Raw genomic sequence first — 17,638 nt, forward strand, 5'->3', positions numbered from 1 at the left:
AAATGCAATAGTTATAAGTACAACATGTGGAAAATGAAGGCTTTAACCTCGTCTGGACTTTTAGAGTCCTCCTCAAAGAAGTGATGGGGCCAGTACTCAACCACGGGTAGAAGGGAAAAATCTTCTAGGCAGCAAGATATTATGAAAAAGTCTTAAGGCAAAGAGAGAATGTGGCAGATACAAGGAAAAGAGCAAAGACCTGGGTGATTGGAGCATAGTGAACAAAAGGAAGAACAGTAGACAAGGCTGAAGAGGTAGACAGGGATCAACAATGGTTGAGTTAACTGATGAACAGCACTCCAGCCTCAGCATGACCACCTCTAGACATGAGAACTACCTCCAGGTAGTCCATCTCAATGGAGGGAAAACGAGAGAGTTAAAATGCCATTTCTTATACTGTGCTAAATATGATCCCTTGTAAATCAAATTAACTGGATCTAATCTTTAACAGCTCTACTAAGGTCCGCCTGACATTCAGTAAACACATATTTAAAGTGTACAATCTGGCAAGTTCTGAAATATGCATACCCCTGTGAGGCCATCCCCACATCAAGCTCATGAAAATATTCATTGTCCCTGTCCCTACATGAAAATATTCACGTGCCCCTTCATAGTCCCTCCCTCCTCACCATTCCCATCCCCACGTAATGATTGATATGCCATGCTTGGAATAGTGCCTGGAACATAAATCCGCTTTCTTGAATAAATGGAAAGTGAGTCCATTTGGAGAATTAGCTCATAGATTGATGTTTGGTTGATTGCTCCATCTTTTCTAGGTATGCAGTGCTGTTCAGAATCAGGATTTCACTGTCATCCAAGACTACTGCACTGGCCTCAAAGCCCTGCTATATCTGAAAAGCATTGAAGAACTACGAGACTGGGATGGGCAGAGTCCAGCTACTGTGAGTCACCAGAAAGGGAAACCAGTTCCCCGTATTGCTGAGCTCATGGGAAAGGTATGTGTTCACTTCTGTTGTCCTTAAGAACTCTACCTCAGCAGCTTTCTACTTCTGGTCTTGTTTTTTTTCCCCACCATCTCATTAACAGAGGAAACACAGTGCCTTTTGGATGTTATTTCTATAGTAGAATCAACCTGAAGGAGGCTTGATTACAGCTATATGATAGGTCCGTGCATTACATTTTTATAAAAGCAACATAATGCAAGGTCATATAAAAGAAAAAGATTGAAGTTTGTAGTGTAAAGTGCCTCCAAAGTCTTGCTTACCGTGGTGATGACTGGCATTCTTTCCAGTGGGAGGCTGGAGATTTCTTTATTCTTTAACAAGCTCTGGAAATTATAACATTACCTTTCTATTTTCAAGACAATTAAATCACTGGAGCCCTGAATAATATGATGAAGTTTTTAAAATTAAAATCTAATCAGTGTCTTTTGTAACTGCTTCTGCTGTGTGGTTAAACCTGGGCTCAAAAGGTTATGTCCCAACTTTCTCACTAACTGCTATTTTCAGAGAAATATATACTACATTTACATTTTGTATAATACAGTGATTTTAGCAAATCTTTTCTAAAACAACATTCAGCATTTTGCCTTTGTATTTCCTTTGTATTATTCTAAATAGACAACCATTGTCAGAAGACATTTCTTGAGTCCTGAATGAGGGGAGGAAAAAATTATAATTCTTAGTCTTTTCAGCTTGTCACTACATCAATAATTAACTTTAAAAAAAAGAAAGCCAAGTATAAAAAGATTCTTTAAGAAGCATTTAATAATTCAAATGAATCTTAACTTGAAACAGGTCACATGAAAAAGAATGGAAAACAAAAACCCAGGATACTCTGCTTTGGATGGCAGGGTTAGGGACTCTGAGAGAATAAGAGAAACATCACGTAACTGACTTACATTTGGCTAGTTTTAATGGAAACTATCACTCCTCTCACAGGTAGCCAAAAATAAGGGCTTCTTGAAAAATAATGTGCATGATTGCAAGTCCAGTAATGAAAAACAAAAGAGAGAAAGAAAGAAAATCTTACAGTGTGAATTCCTAGAAAATATCGTGATGAATGACTCCAGGAGTGGCAATCAAACAGAAAAAAGAGTGGGCGGCATTAATATTTATAATATTGTAATTAGCAAGACTGTGCCTCAGCAGCATTATTAATGTAACTAATCATATTATCATAAACTGAGTCTGCAGTATAGACAGTGAGTGTTCTTGCCTTTATCAATGACCATCAATATCAGGAAGTTGTTCATAGGAAAAAAAAATTCTCACAATAACTTTATACTTATTCAACATAAATATCTCAAGTAAATTGGTTCTGACCTGATAGTTTATGACCATTGTGTAAAAGCATTGTCTCAAATTCGAGTAGTCACCATGTGAGCTGAAATATAAGTAGCTACAGTGCACTGTGCCATTTTGTCTTTAAAGGACTTCACATTCATTTCAAAACTTACATATTCAAATAAAAGATGAATAATGATGGAGACACTTGTGTCAATGACATAAGTGGAAACTGATTTTCTGAAAGTTTGAATCTAGATTCTCACTTTTTTTTTGTAAGCCCAGCCTTCATCAAAATCCTAAGTGTAATTTTCAGCATTATCATTTTTTAAAAAAAAGATTTTTTCACATATATTTTGCCTGTGTGATTATATTAGTGATTCATTTCTCAACAGTAAGTTGAGGAACTAGCAGTTGGTCTGTAATAGAGCTATGCTCCTAGAGACCTTGGTATGGGCAGACATAACTAAAACAATAGGAAATGATCCCCTTTAGTTTAATGTCCCTAACAGTGACTCAAAGCATGCTAGATCCAAGGTACAGGGGGCTTCCTAACTGTTCCTTCATTGTTGTTGCTGGGGTGTGTGTTTGTGTCTGTATTTTTGAAAACAACTCCTATTGTTCTCTTATTAGCTGAAGAGTAGGATCCTGCTCTTTACAGTATTTTCATGTTACAGGGAAAACAAGCGGTGATATAGACCCTTTTCAAAGGATCTACTAGAAGTAGCTGGCTTCTTTAGGGAGGGAAGATTTGTTTGGAAAGTACAAATGTTACTCTACTTAATCTTTCACATAGAGGTCAGGCTAGTATAAATTAGAGCAGAAATTTAGAAGAAACCAATTACAATACGGTGTTTGAAGATGGAGAGAAAATGAGACTTTAGCTGTGGAAACAAGGGTTTGGCCAAATTAGTCATGTTATCTTTTAAGTAATTAGTATATTTAATATACTCTCCCTTTGCATACCTCACTTATTAATTCTTTTAGCTTCCCAAGCAATGTTTCTTCTGGTGGCTTTGGAAAGGCAAAAAGTCAGGCATTTATAGTTTGCTCTGCTCTTATGGTACAAGCTGTATAAATCTGTACTTGCAAACATGAGAGCAAACCCATATGAAGAGCAGCCTCCAGCTTTGCCACATCACAGAGCAGTGGGTCTCAAACTTCTGGTGCTTAAAAACCATGTGGCATACTGTGAAAAATGTAGATTCTCTGGCCGCACTCCCAGAGATACTGATTCAGTTGGTCAGAGGTGGATCCAGGAATCTGCATTGTCATGTTGTGGTTCTGATGGAGGGATCCAGGGATCCACATTGCCAAAAAGTAATGAAGAGAATAGCAACAGAATATCATTAGAGATTGAGAAGTTAGCTGTGAGTACAACACAAGCTTGTCTTGATGGAGGAAGCTGGCAATAAGTGATTTTGAGCTGGAAGAAAAGTTAAATAATCAGGCGAGGAAATCCAGAGAAGCAGCATACTGAGTTCTGAATGGCCAGTGGTTTGAAAGTCCCTGATAAGGAAACAGGCAGGGAATTAGTGCAGCATTTCCTTTCCTTTCACAGAAGGAAAAAGAACTGTGAGGACAGAGACACTTTGCCATCAAAGATGTAACATCCCCAATCCATGCAGTCAACAGTGAGGAAATCTGTGAGGACAAGGAAGCAGAGACTTTTCACAGGATCATCAGAAAGGAAGGGTCTTTTTTTTTTTTAATAATAAATTTATTTTTTATTGGTGTTCAATTTACCAACATACAGAATAACACCCAGTGCTCATCCCGTCAAGTGCCCCCCTCAGTGCCCGTCACCCAGAAAGGAAGGGTCTTGACAGCAGAGGGCTCAGTTATCTCAATGCCTCCTTTCCCCGGTGAAAACCTAGGCAACTCAGTGAAAGTGAAGTGGTTGTTTGGCACACATAGAACAGAGGTTATAGCAGAGGCCAGAGTGAGACTGGTGGGTTTGCCTGATGTTTTGTTACTTAACTAAGTAACAAAGGTGGACAAGTTAATTAATCTCTCCAAATCTCTTTCTAAAACTATCAAGTGAAGATAATCACAATATAAATCCAGAATCCCTCATTAATAATTCTGAAATCCAAAAAGTACAGAAATCCAGTGTTTCATTTGGCAGCAAATGTGACCTGCACTGATGTGAGGCTATTTATAATTTTTATTTACTCTTTATAGAGTGAACATTTAAATGTTTACTGCAGAGAAACTAATGTCTTTGATTCCAGGTTGCTACCTCACATCTTGCTGGGATTATTAGGTTAAATGTAGCATGTGCTCCATTTTACTTTTCTAAAACCCCAAAAGCAGTTCTGAATTCTGAGATATATTTGGCTCCAAGGATTTTGTGGTTAAGGAGTTGTAAGGAATTTTAATTGAGAATATAACTGCAATTATAACTTCATCCACAAATTCTTCTTTACAGTTGGGGGCAAAGTATATATTTTAGTGCTATCAGAAAATAAAATATTAGTATTTGGAATTTTTAGTTGTGGCAAATCACAGTATTTTGAGATTATTTGCTTGGAAAATATGAAAGAAATTGGATGCTTCAAGATTAGAACAGAAAATTTTGCAACCAAAAAGCATGGAAGGAAATGACTTCACTTTTTTTTGTGTGTTTGGGATGAGAACAGGATTCCTAAGCAAGAGCCCTTGAAAGGGAGGCAGCCACAGGCCAACACTCCTCTTTGATTGGGGTCTGCATGCATTATCACTTTCTGTTCCCTACATCTGAAATGTCTTTCCCATTCACTGAAGAGAAATTCTCAAGTACCACCTCTTTGAGTTATTCTTTGATCTCTACACCAGAATTTATTTCTCCTTGTCTTCTTCAGCCTTAGTTGAAACAAGTATCACACAGCACTTAGATTTTTAAATGTCTTTTTTCTCTACTAGACAGCAAGCTCACTTCCCAATTCCTTGGACACCCACTGATATGTAGTAAGAGCTCAGTAAATGCTGCTTATGTAAATGAATGATAAATGAACTCTGTAAGAAAACAGCTAAATGTTAGCATTAGAAATCAGTAGTCATTTGACTTACCAAGCCATTGCTTTTCCCATCACATCAGAAATGAAATGAGTGTTAGAAGAAAAAAAAATAACTTTAAACTTAAAGCCCTATTGCATTTATGAGCCTAGTTTGGTAAAATGAGATGGAAAGAAGTCAGAGTGGAGTAAGGTAGGCAGGTGAGCAAGCTTTATTCCTTCTTGACTTAGCAAAATGTACCTAGAATATAAACTTCTTGAGGGCCTAGACCACACACTGTACGCCCGTGTCTGACACAATGTCTACCATTAGGAGAAATGACATGGTAGCTGAAATGCCGAATAAATATATTGATCAATCACTCATTTATTATAAGATGTATTTTAAGTGTCACTTCCTTTATGAGATCATCTATGACCCTCTTCTTCTCTGTCTGAGAAAATTGAGTCCCGCATTTCTCTGTTCTTGTTCATATAACTGGTATTGCAGTCATTATATCATCTTCAAGTTATGTGTCTTCTTGTCTGTCACTGAGGTCATTATGAGCATCTTGAAAACAGAGAGGAAGTCTTATTTATACTTGAATTTTCAAGCACCTAGTACAATGCTACATTTTTATAGAATTAAACTGCACAAACTATCTGCAGTGTCCTGATTTGGAAGGAAAAAAGAAAGTCAATTTATAATTAAAATTCCAGCCAGTCCCTTTCAAGAATAGCAGAGATTTTAGAAAGAAACAGCAAATTACTTTCAGTAGGTATTAAAACATAGTGAAATACACACATCAGTAATATTAACAAGTGTAGATAATCTGTGCTCACTGAAAAGCTTTCATTAGGATAAAATCAGAAAAACTGTCAATGTGCTTGTAAGGCACTTCTTAAAATAAGGCTTCCTTTTGATGAGAGAAACAAAAATATGTGCATCCATATGACCAGATACATCATTCTCATGTCATTATAAAGCCACAAATGATACAGTTTTATAAAACTTCTGCTATTGCTGCTGTCTGGCTGTGGTATTTTATATGTAAATGTCTAACCATCTATTTATTTGTCTCTGGCATGTTATCCAATACAGACAACAAACAACTGTCCAAAAGGAACATACAACGTCACAAGCATGACCATTACAAAAGGCCAAATAACAACAGTCTTAGAAGAGGAGAGTAGTACCTCCTGTTTACAACTTTAAATGTTTTATGTCTTCCATGCTATTTATTTTTTCATGCTTTTTATTTTTCCAAGTTGAGATAGAATTTGCATAAAGAAAAATGCACAGGTCTTAAGTGAACCATTTGATGAGTTTTGACAAATGCACACATCCATGAAATCTTCACTTCTGTCACAATATCAAACATTGCCAACATCTCAGAAGACTTCCTTCTGCCCCTCCCCAGTCATAATCTCTCCCTCCTCCCACTACCAAAAGTAAACACAATTTTGTTTATATCATCGTAGATTAGTTTGTTCATATTCTGTGGCGTCATATAATTAGAATTCCACAGAATGTATGTTTTTGTGTGTGTGGTTACTTTCCTTCAGTACAATGGTTTTGAGATTCATCCATGCTGTTGGGGGTGTCATGAAACTCAATTTCTTTTTATTGGCAAATAATATACCATTGAATAACTATATTACAATTTGGTTATTCATTCAAAAATGATATATGAGCTATTTTCATTTCCAATATTATAAATATGTCTAAAATAAGTATTCAGGCATAACTGTTTTTGATGAACATCTATTTTCACTTCTCTTGGCTAATATTTAGGAGTGTAGTGTCTGGGTCATAAAGTGATGTATGAGCTTTAGAAGAAACTTGCCAGCAGATTTCAAAGTGGTTGTACCATTTTACACTCCTGCCAACTGTGGATGGATCTTTCAGTTCTTTCATATTCTATCCAATATTTGGTATTCTCCATCTTTTTAGTTTGAGCCATTTTAGCACATGTACATTGGTATCTCATTGTGATTTGAATTTCCATATCCCTGAAAACTAATGATAATAAACACTTCCTCATTTTCTTATCAGCCATCCATATACCTTGTCTGCAAAGTACCTATTTAAATCTTTTGCCTGTTTAAAAATTGGGTTTATTAATAGTTTACTGAATTTTAGGAGTTCTTTATATATTCTGAGTACAAGTCCTTAGATGCAGAAAAGGCTTTTGATAAAAGTCCTGCATCCACTCATACTAAAAACCCTAAACAACCTAGTAATAGAAGGAAACATCCTCGGTCTGATAAAGGGCGTTTGCAAAAAATTCTACAACACATATCATATATAAATGGTGAATAAGGGGCACCTGGGTGGCTCAGTGGTTGAGTGTCTGCCTTTGGCTCAGGTCATGATCCCAGGGTTCTGGGATCGAGTCCTGCATCGGGCTCTCCCCACAGGGAGCCTGATTCACCTTCTGCTTATGTCTCTGCCTCTCTCCGTGTGTCTCTCATGAATAAATAAATAAAATATTTAAAATAAATAAATGGTGAATAAATAAATGTACTCTTCCAAGATCCAGACTATGCATGCATGTCCACCCTCACCCCTTCCATCCCCAGTATTGTATTGGAAGTCCTAACTAGGACAGTAAAGACATAAAAAGAAAAAAATGCATCCAGGTTGGAAACCTACTAAAATTGTCACTTGCAGATGGTAATATTGGATACATCAAAAATCAAAAAAAAAAACAAAACCCTATGAAAACACTATTAAAAATTAATAAATGAATTTAGGAAAGTTTTATGATACAGTTTCATGATACAAAGTCAGTTATATTTCTAGATGAACACAGAAACAATGAACAAACAGAAAATTAAATTTTAAAATTCCATTTACAATAGCATTTAAAAACCATAAAATACTTAGCAACAAATTAAAATGTATGTTGAAAACTATAAGGGATTGCTGAGAGAAATTAATGAGAAAAAAATCAATGGAGAGATTAGTCTGTGGATACAGCACCATCCCAATCAAAATCCCAATATATGTTTTGGGAAGTTGACAAGCTGATTCTAAAATTTACATTGGTATTTAAGGGAGCTAGAATAACCAAAACGGTCTAGAAAAGGAACAAAGAAGATTTTAACTATCTACCTTCAAGTTTTTCTATAAACCTGCAATAATCAAACAAGCATGTTTTACTGTCAGGATAGACAAATAGATCAATAGAACAGATAGAAAATCCAGGAATAAACCCACATAGATACACTCAACTGACTTTTCACAAAGATGCCAAAGCAATTCAATGGAGGAAAAGGTCCTTTTAATTAAAATTAATGGAACCTCATATTTTCCTCACACAGGACACAAAAGTAATTTTAAATATATCATAGATACAAAAGTATAAAAATTTTAAAGAAAACATAAGTAAATAACTTCATGGTCTTGGGATACTGAAAAATTTCTTAGATACGATGCCAAAAGCACTAAACAACAAGAAAAAATTGATAACTTTCATTTCATCAAAATTAACTTCTGGTCATCAAAAGACACAGTTAAGTAAATGAAAATTCAGGTCACAGAGGAAATATTCATGATATATACATCTCACAAAGAACTTGTGACCAGACTTTAGAAATGTAAACTGGAATAATATGAAATAATTTAATTTCGTCTTAAGCATATGGAAATCTTAAAATGAAAAGTCCATGGTGAGAGACCTACCTGTAGGCTCTTGCAGCTAACCCTCATCCATGATAACTTCTCTTTTCTCTTTTCTCTAATACTACTTGCAGAGCTAGCCTAGAAAAGAGGGTATGCGAGAGATGAAAGCCATTTTCCTTCAAGTTTATCTTCTGGCCCTGTGGTTCTTGTCCATGTTATTTTCTCCTAGTGCAACTCTGTCCCTGTGGTTATTCTCTTTGAGGCTGCCAGTTGGATACTTTATACAGTTAGAAAACTTCCAGATGACAGTCTCCATTTCTCTCAGTTACTTGGGTACTGATTGAAATAGGAAGCAGTATTATTGAGATCCCTTTCTATGACTGAAGCCAGATTGCATGAGGCTAAATATTTTTATTGATTGAGCTCACTTCAAAGGACATGGCAAAAAAACAAAAACCAAAAAAACCAAAGCACCAGTTCCTGGAAGTTCAAATTTTCCAAAATTACCAAATCAGAGTCTACTGCATAGATATTATGAGGACTTATCTACATCTCTAAATATCACCAGATGGTTTGAGTAGTTTCTTAGGTAGAATGCTGAAATGCCAAGTATCCTTTAAGAATAGGGCAGACACCTGTTTATAAATGGTGATTATTCCTACTTAAAAGCAAAAAATGTTGACTAGGGGGATGCCTGGGTGGCTCAGTGGTTGCCTTTGGCCCAGCGCGTGATCCTGGAGTCCTGGAATGGAGTCCCACATCAGGCTTCCTGCATGGAGCCTGCTTCTCCCTCTGCCTGTGTCTCTGCCCCCTTCCCCCCTCTCTGTGTCTCTCATGAATAAATAAAGAAAATCTTCAAAAAAAATGTTGAATAGGATTTGGTAGCCCCTTCTTCTAGCTCCGAGTGTCTAATCATCTCATTAATGTTTAATGATCCCACAAAGAAGTCAGTGTGCTGTAGTGAAAAGAGCATAGTGTTAGAATATAGCAGGTCTAGGTTTGACTCTAGGCTCAGTGGCTTACTCCTGGGTGAGTAAGGCTGGCTACATGAATCACACAGTCCTCTATTCCTGTATTGGCAAATTGAGACAATGATAGCAGTTTCACAGGTACTTTGTGAGGATTAGAAATCATATATGTAAAGTGTATAGCACATAGCAAGCAGACATTCAGCCCATGCCAGTTATTAATTCTAAAATAGCTGATGGATGGGTAGATACATAGACACATATATAGAAGCATTAATAGAACATAAGTAGACATACAGAAATACTGGGGTAATTTGTATATGTGATACTTATAAATTATTTGTATACTTTTTTTAACCTACTGATAACATGATTTTGCTAGCTTCATTTTGTTTGATTCAGTCAAAGGCTTGCATCTTTGTCCTTTGAAGCACTCCCTTTACCAAAAAAAAAAAAAAAAAAGAGTTTCTAAATAATTCAGAAGTGTTCACTTTCCAGGTAAAATGGAAATAAATTTGTTAATTTGGGGTTTGGGCAGTAAAATCCATCATTGATCCTAAAATAAGTAGAAGGGAAGAGCCTATTACTATTGTTGCCAAATCAGAGTAACAACACCAGAGCTTAAAATGAACTGTTAGAGATGCCTGGGTCTCAGTGGTTGAACGTCTCCCTTTGGCTCAGTTTGTGATTCTTGGATCCTGGAGTTGAGTCCTACATCGGGCTCCCCACAGGGAGCCTGCTTCTCCCTCTGCCTATGTTTCTGCCTCTATTTCTCTATGTCTCTCATAATAAATAAATAAAATCTTACAAATAAAATAAAACAAAATAAACCATTAGGGGAGGTGCTGGAAGGAGTCTCTCCTGTTATAGAATGAGGTAGTTTTGCATTGCTTATAACCAAAATAGTTTGTGCCAGTATCAGCCTTCCCAGCTTGGTTTCTCTCCCATCTCAGGGGTAAGTGGGTTTATTTCATAGGGCAACTCCAGTCAGTTGTAGTGGTTGCCAGCAGCAGTATGTAGAAAAAGACTGTGATCCAGAGCCAAGTCCAGCGGAGGTATGTGATCAAGTGGTAATGCCTGCATCAGCATGGACACAGGACAAGATGTTGCAGAATATGGCTTCCCACTTCCCTGAGCGTGCAGCACTGACAGCTTGCCCGATCTAGAAATTTGGGCAGCATTGAGCTTTGCAATTTTTGTAACCATTGCAGCTTCCTCATTGCAATCTACCACTGGATGCCTGAAATAAAATGTGAACCATACATTTTTACCGTTTTGTCAGCATCCCACCATGCTTTGCCTTCATCCATCATGCTTTTTAAAAGTATGATTTCTTATTTCTCCTTGTTCATAAACAGATATCTAATTGCCAAGCATAAATGTAATTATTCTTTTGTCACTTTCATAAAGTAGGTGGTTAAGTGTAATTCCTCATACTCCATCAAATATACTACTTTAATCAAAATGCACCTTATCAATATTAATTACACACATAGAACTGTGTAGAAGTACTTTTCATCTTCAACACAACTTACCTATGTTAATTTTGATGTTACTTTTAAGCCGGGAAAAGAAATTTGGGATTTTCTTGTTCTGGATGGGGATTGAGGATATATATAAAGAAAGCATTACTATAAGTGTGGAAGATAAAATTTGAATTCAAATACTACCCTTGTCTCACCTCCTACTCCCCCTCCTAATAACTCTACAAAATCAGTGTACATTTATTGCAAACCAGTTAGCTTTGTTCCTAATCCTGATTTTATGGAGTAAGGAAAAATATCTTTCTGTAATTCTGAGCTATGCCCTTGAGATTCTCCCTTAGAAAAATATATATATATTTCTTATATCTCTACATAAGCTCATCTGTCCACTTGAATAAAGGGAGTATTAGATAAAAGATAAAATTTTCTGCTAATTAAAAGAGTCAAAGAGTCATTTTGATAATGTAAAGAGTCAACAGAAATTCTAATTATATTCAGCTTTATGCCAATTTGTCCTAATCTAAGATTTGAGAAAAAAAAAATAAATGTCTATTTTTGAAAATAAAAAGGGGGATCTGATTTACAAAAAAAAGAAAAAAGAAAAGAAAAAAGAAGAAAAGAAAAGAAAAGAAAAAATTAGCTAAATGGCTCAGTTGTTTAAGTGTCTGCCTTCGGCTTAGGTCATGATCTCAGGGTCTTGGGATCTAGCCCTATGTCAGGCTCCCTGCTCAGCGAGGAGTCTGCTTCTCCCTCTCCCTCTGACCCTCCCCCCTGCTCAAGCTCACGCTCTCTCTCTCTGTCTCTCTCTCTCTTAAATGAATAAATTAATAAAACAATCTTTAAAATTTTTAAAATAAAACAATTGATAATTAGCTAGTTGGGGTTTTTTGTTATCTTATTTTTTTGGTTTTTCTTTTAGCGTTCAAATTACAAGGATCATACCTACTATTGAACAGCTTTACCAAAACTCTAGAAGCCTAGGAAGGATAGGCTGAGATATCTTTAATTGCACTGAGTAATTAGCAACCTCATAGTTAACCAAATCGGTTTATATATCCAGATGAAATATCCATCCATTTAACTTTTTTCCTTAGAAACCAGATCACTGTTAGGTTGCTCATATTGATCTAGTTAACCACCTAATTTCTAAATATCCCCTCTATTTTATGCCATATAGCTGCTGGAAGTGATCTTATTACATGTCTCAAATCCATACCCTTTAATAGTCTGTGCTTCCCGGTCACAGGTGACCCCTAGAAACGTGTTTGAGATGTGACTACAGCCTACACAGAGAAATGTGCTAATGCTGCTCAGAGAATCCTTTGGTTTGCAGCTCCAGGCATTGTTTGTGAAGTTGTCTCTGATGGAAATGCCCTGAAGACCTCACTCCCAGTCCCTCACACCTGCTGGCTGGTGTGCTATAGATTGTTCACAGCAAACATCGTTAAGATTGTGCCTTTTGAAGATTTATTGCCATATATCTTTAAAACATTTCACTTGTCTTCCCTGCTCATCAGTTTCATCCCATTTCATTTCAAACTATAGAACCTTCTCTAGATCCTCTTCTGGCAGTTAATTTCTGCATGTACCCAGTCCATCTGAGCTATAGAGTGTCACCTATCAACCTAGTCATTTTTCAGAAACTAAATATTACCAAGTCTTGTTTCCATTTAATGTAGATCCCAAGTGAAACTAGTAGAAAATAAACATAGCATTTGTGGTAATCCAGGCCTCCTGGGAAGAGAATTTCAGTATTACTCTCTACAGTCTTTATTGAGATAGAAGAAGCCTGCTTTAAAGATTATCCTACTCTAGTCATGTGCTAGGTGTTGGTGGTAAGCATTAGTCATGTTCACTAACATCTTCTGGCTCCATAGGAAAAGCAAATCTCCTTGCCTCTTGGATGTTCCATGTGATTAGGTGACTTGCTTTGATCAACAAAATGTGAGTGAAGTATATGGTATGTGAATCTGGGTGGAAACATTTAAGCTGGCACTTATTCTCCATATTCCCTTCCTTTACCACAGCAAACACTATAGTCTCATGGTGAGAAGGTGACAACATAAAATGGATGGTCTAGATTGCTGAGACACCACTTACTTATAGGACATCCAGAGACAGCAGACTTCTTGTGAGTGACAGACTTTCATTGTGTTAAGTCACTGAGATTTGGGAGTTGATTATAACCACAGTACTATCAGCTGGTAAAGACCACACAGAGTTCCAAATAACTTGTACCTGCCACCAGACAGACTCATGGCTACAGAGCGAGCCTTTGAAAAATTATAAAATGGAAATGCTCATTTTTAGTGATCTTCACTTTCTTTTCTGCACGTGGTCCCACATGCTGGCAGCTAATTCCATAATGCAGTTTCCCATTAAATCACTCCAACCTGCATCTGATTTCTTGGCAAAGTGCCTGATGATACCAGAGAGCCTTTCTTTCTAAACTATATAGTGAAAATATTTATTCTTGCACTGTACCTGGTTTTCAATAAGTTATGTGAAGATATCCGACAATTAACTAATCCAGCATAGGAAACAGAGCATAGCATGTACCTTACACATAACTTCTTTCTTGTTAGTAGTAAGGACTTGGGCAACTTACATACTTTCCCTTAGCCACCATTTTCTCTTCCAAAAACTTGGAATAATAATGTATATCTCATAAGATTGTTGAGAAAAATAAGTAACAGTGTCTAAATTTCTTCTGAAAGGAAGATCAGGTTCTAGAAAGCATCATCTCCACTCACTGTCTCTCATTCCTTACCTGTTTTTCTATCTTCAACCCATCAAAATTGGGCTTCTACCCATCCCTACTCCCTAAATCACTAGAACTGCTCTTGCTGAAGTTATCAGCGATTTAGTTATCACCAAATCTTTCCCAGTCTCTACTCGGCCTTGTTATATTCAACAATTGACTGCTTCTTTGTATTTGAAATTTCTTCTTTGAGTTTTGAATACTCTTTTCTCCTGGTTTCTTTCTCCTTTACTTTTAACCAAGAAGACAATTATCAGCACCTAGCGTGCGCCAGGCACTCTAGAGGAAAATATTAATAATAATATAACTTCTCTCCCTTAAAAGTATCAAAGACTAGTGTAGAATTAGACAATTAAAGAGTTATTTGTAACATCGTGATAATTACAGTGATAGAAAGATACACAGAGGTATAGCAGGGGTGGTAGAGAGTTTGAGAATGTTTTCCAGACTAATCTGAAACTTAAGATATAGTAAGTGTATGAAGAATACCTTGGGCTAAGGCAGAAAGCATGGTAAAATCCTGATGTAATAACATTTCTGCATGTGGAGAGAATCTTCTTGGACTTGATCTGTAGGACTCCCTCCTCTTTTTTTGGTCCTTAAATACCAGTATTTCCCCTCTTCATGGATTTCATGTTACTGTATGGCTCATCAGACCCAGGAAGCCAATTTCACTTTCCTTGTTGTTCATCTTCCACATTTGTACTCTCACCAGCGACCTCCCTCTGGACCCTACACACCCATCTCTTCAGCTTTCTGGTGGACTTTGCCATGCAATAGCCCTGCTCAGTGCTCTTCCTGCAACCTAGGAATAAAACAACAGTAGTGATTATCCATGACAATTATATAAGCACTTTATAATTTACAAAGCACTTTGGCATACATTATCTCACCAGCTGCTTCCTTAATGTAATAGCAGCAGTGGGCAAAAAACCGTGTCACTGCCAACAGCGCTTTTCTGACCTTGGTCTCCCAGCCCCACCTACTGAAAACATGAGAGCAGCTGGATGGGAGCTGATTAGAGGCTGGAAGCTGACCTTGTTTGGGGACCAGGGGAGTATGACAGCAGCAGTTGCCACCTTCACCTTCTCCATCTCCATAGGGGCAATAGAGCAAGCCAGAGGTTTCATGGCAAAACGTGGGAGGCTGCACAGAGCAACCAGGCTTCTCATGAGCTGCCTAAGTGCAGGCTGAAGGTGGCAGGCATCAGTTTGTGGGAGGTTAAGCGCTTATCCACTCTTCCCCACTTTTCTGATTTCTTATTTCTTACATGCATTAACTATCATTTTGAAAGTTTCAGTGGGTTAATTAAATTCTTCTAGTGTTGATGCTAAGAAAGCTGAAACATTTTCAACTGAGATTGACACTACTCAAGACATCGGCTTCACTGATGTTTGTTCAGCAACACTCCAATATGTCACAGGATTGCTGAGAGAACATCTGAGAGCTATAATGAGCTAAAAGTCAAGTACAGGGGAAAATGTGTTCCAGACTGCTGCAGATGTTCTCAAATCAAATCATATTTCTGTGAAATGCCATATAGAATATTCAGCGATTGAAGGATGCAACATGAAAGGACAGTTCAATTGATTTGCACTGTTTTAAAATTTTATTTAGCCTAAATTACATGAAATGTGGTGGCTTTTTTTCACTTTGAATCAATTAATAAGAGACGCACTTGATCCTAATGAGCTTCAAGGATAATTTCCTTGCTCTAAGAGGAATACATTAACTGGTTAGATAGGAGTCAAAGCCTAGAGAAGGTGGCAGTTGAATAAGGGAAACAAAGTCGAGTCAAAGAACAGACATCTTGTAGCTCCATTTTCTTGCCTCTATTTTTCTTTTATTCCTTTGGCTTCAAAATAGAGCAAACCTCTGTTTAATTAATTCACCAAGACTCTGATAACCTGTGACACTGTATTGATGGTAGTTCATTCTGTCTATCCTGAGAAACCTAGAGGAAGCTTAAAAGGAGTGGGTCAAGGAAATGTTTTGAAATATGCATCTTTGTCATCACCATCTTATATTCCATCACACATATGGCCTTACACATTACTATAGTTTAGGTAGCCTGGCCTATGATTAGGATGATATTCTCTTAAGTGAAGGTTAGCACAAAGTAAGAACTGATAAATCTGGGTGAGGCAAAACAGAGAAAAATGATTAAGTGACATTGGAAAGTACAACAAAATACCACAATGAGATACCACCTCACAGCCTCTATAATGGCTAAAATTAAAAAGATTGACAACATCAAATGTTGGCAAGAATATGGAGCAACTAGAACTCTTGTACTTTGCCAGTGGGAATATAAAATGCTACCACGACTTGGAAAAACTCTTCAACATTTTCTTATAAAAAAAACCAACAATTCCATTCTCAGGTATTTATCCAAGAGAAATAAGAACACATTTCCATAACATTTGAAATAGATGAATTTTAAAAACAGTATGTTAAGGGAAGGAAGCCAGGCACAAAAGAATACTTACTAACTCATGCCATTTATGTGAAGTTTAAGAGTAGGAAAAAAAAAATCTGTATCATTAGAAATCACAAGAGTGGTAAGTAGAGATTTAACTGGAATAGAGCACGAGGGAATTTTCTGGAGTGGTAGAAATGTCCTATACCTTGATTAGGGTGACAATTTGTGGATAGATTTATTTGTCCAAATTCCTCCAACCGTATGCTTATAGTCTGTGCATTGTACTGTGTGTGTATATGTATAATACTAAAGACATTTTTAATGTCCAAATTACTTTTAATCAGGTAGCCTTTGGAAACTAAAAATCTTATGAATTTAGCCACTGGAAAAGAATAACTGGTACCTTGATAAAAATCTTGGCCTGGAAACCAGATTAAAGAAAATGGATGACTAGGGGCATAAACAAATGTATTTTCCTCTGCCAACTTGCCGGCAGCTGGGTATGGAATTGAAATAGTTTTAGGCCTTGCACATCAGGGAGACTGACTAGGGCTTAGAAATCAAGAAGGGGAACATCTGGCTTCTTGAGGAGTGACATAGGTAAGGGATGTGGCATCACAATGCAAATGAGAAGCTGCTTCCTAAAGATGGAAAATTTGATTAGGTCCTTTGGTAGGCCTTCTACTTGCTTTGCTTTGTAAGATCAGCCAGTGCCTGCAGCCTCTGTTAACAAAAGCTAGCCTTGCCTGAGGCCACAGCTCCCAAAACAGAACCTTCAATTGATTGCTGATAGGAGGTTACATGCCGGGCTGGGCTCTTCTGCCCTCCTGTCCTACCCATCCTTCCACAAACAAACCCAGTGGGGCATTTTTCTGGAAATCTTAAGTCAAATACATTTTAACGCTTTAATATATGCATTGACACTTTGTCTTGTAATAGCTCTTTTATTATTGGATAATAAAATTACATTTATAGAGATAAAAACAAAATTCTTGAGGTTGAAATTCCATTCACTCTGGTACCTTTTATTCATTTTATGGGGCATTATTATTGCAAAGTTGTAAAATGAGTCCAAAACTATATTTTGATTCTGGTTTTTTGTTTGTTTGTTTTGTTTTGTTTTTGCTTCAAGTTTCTGCTTTTTACTTTTTGTT

General features: G+C 36.9%; 1 protein-coding gene across 4 annotated transcripts in view; it reads left to right on the forward strand.

Annotated features, from left to right (window-relative positions):
* The window catches only part of DPYD (dihydropyrimidine dehydrogenase), a 793,145-nt gene that overhangs the window by 680,460 nt on the left and 95,047 nt on the right, over positions 1–17,638 (forward strand). For all 4 annotated transcript variants that reach the window (XM_072754539.1, XM_072754541.1, XM_072754540.1 and 1 more), the window contains one exon: positions 777–956. In XM_072754539.1, coding sequence (XP_072610640.1) covers positions 777–956 — 180 coding nt within the window. The remainder of the gene's footprint in view (positions 1–776; positions 957–17,638) is intronic.

Source organism: Vulpes vulpes, chromosome 3 (genome assembly GCF_048418805.1).
Source record: "Vulpes vulpes isolate BD-2025 chromosome 3, VulVul3, whole genome shotgun sequence".
NCBI lineage: Eukaryota > Metazoa > Chordata > Mammalia > Carnivora > Canidae > Vulpes > Vulpes vulpes.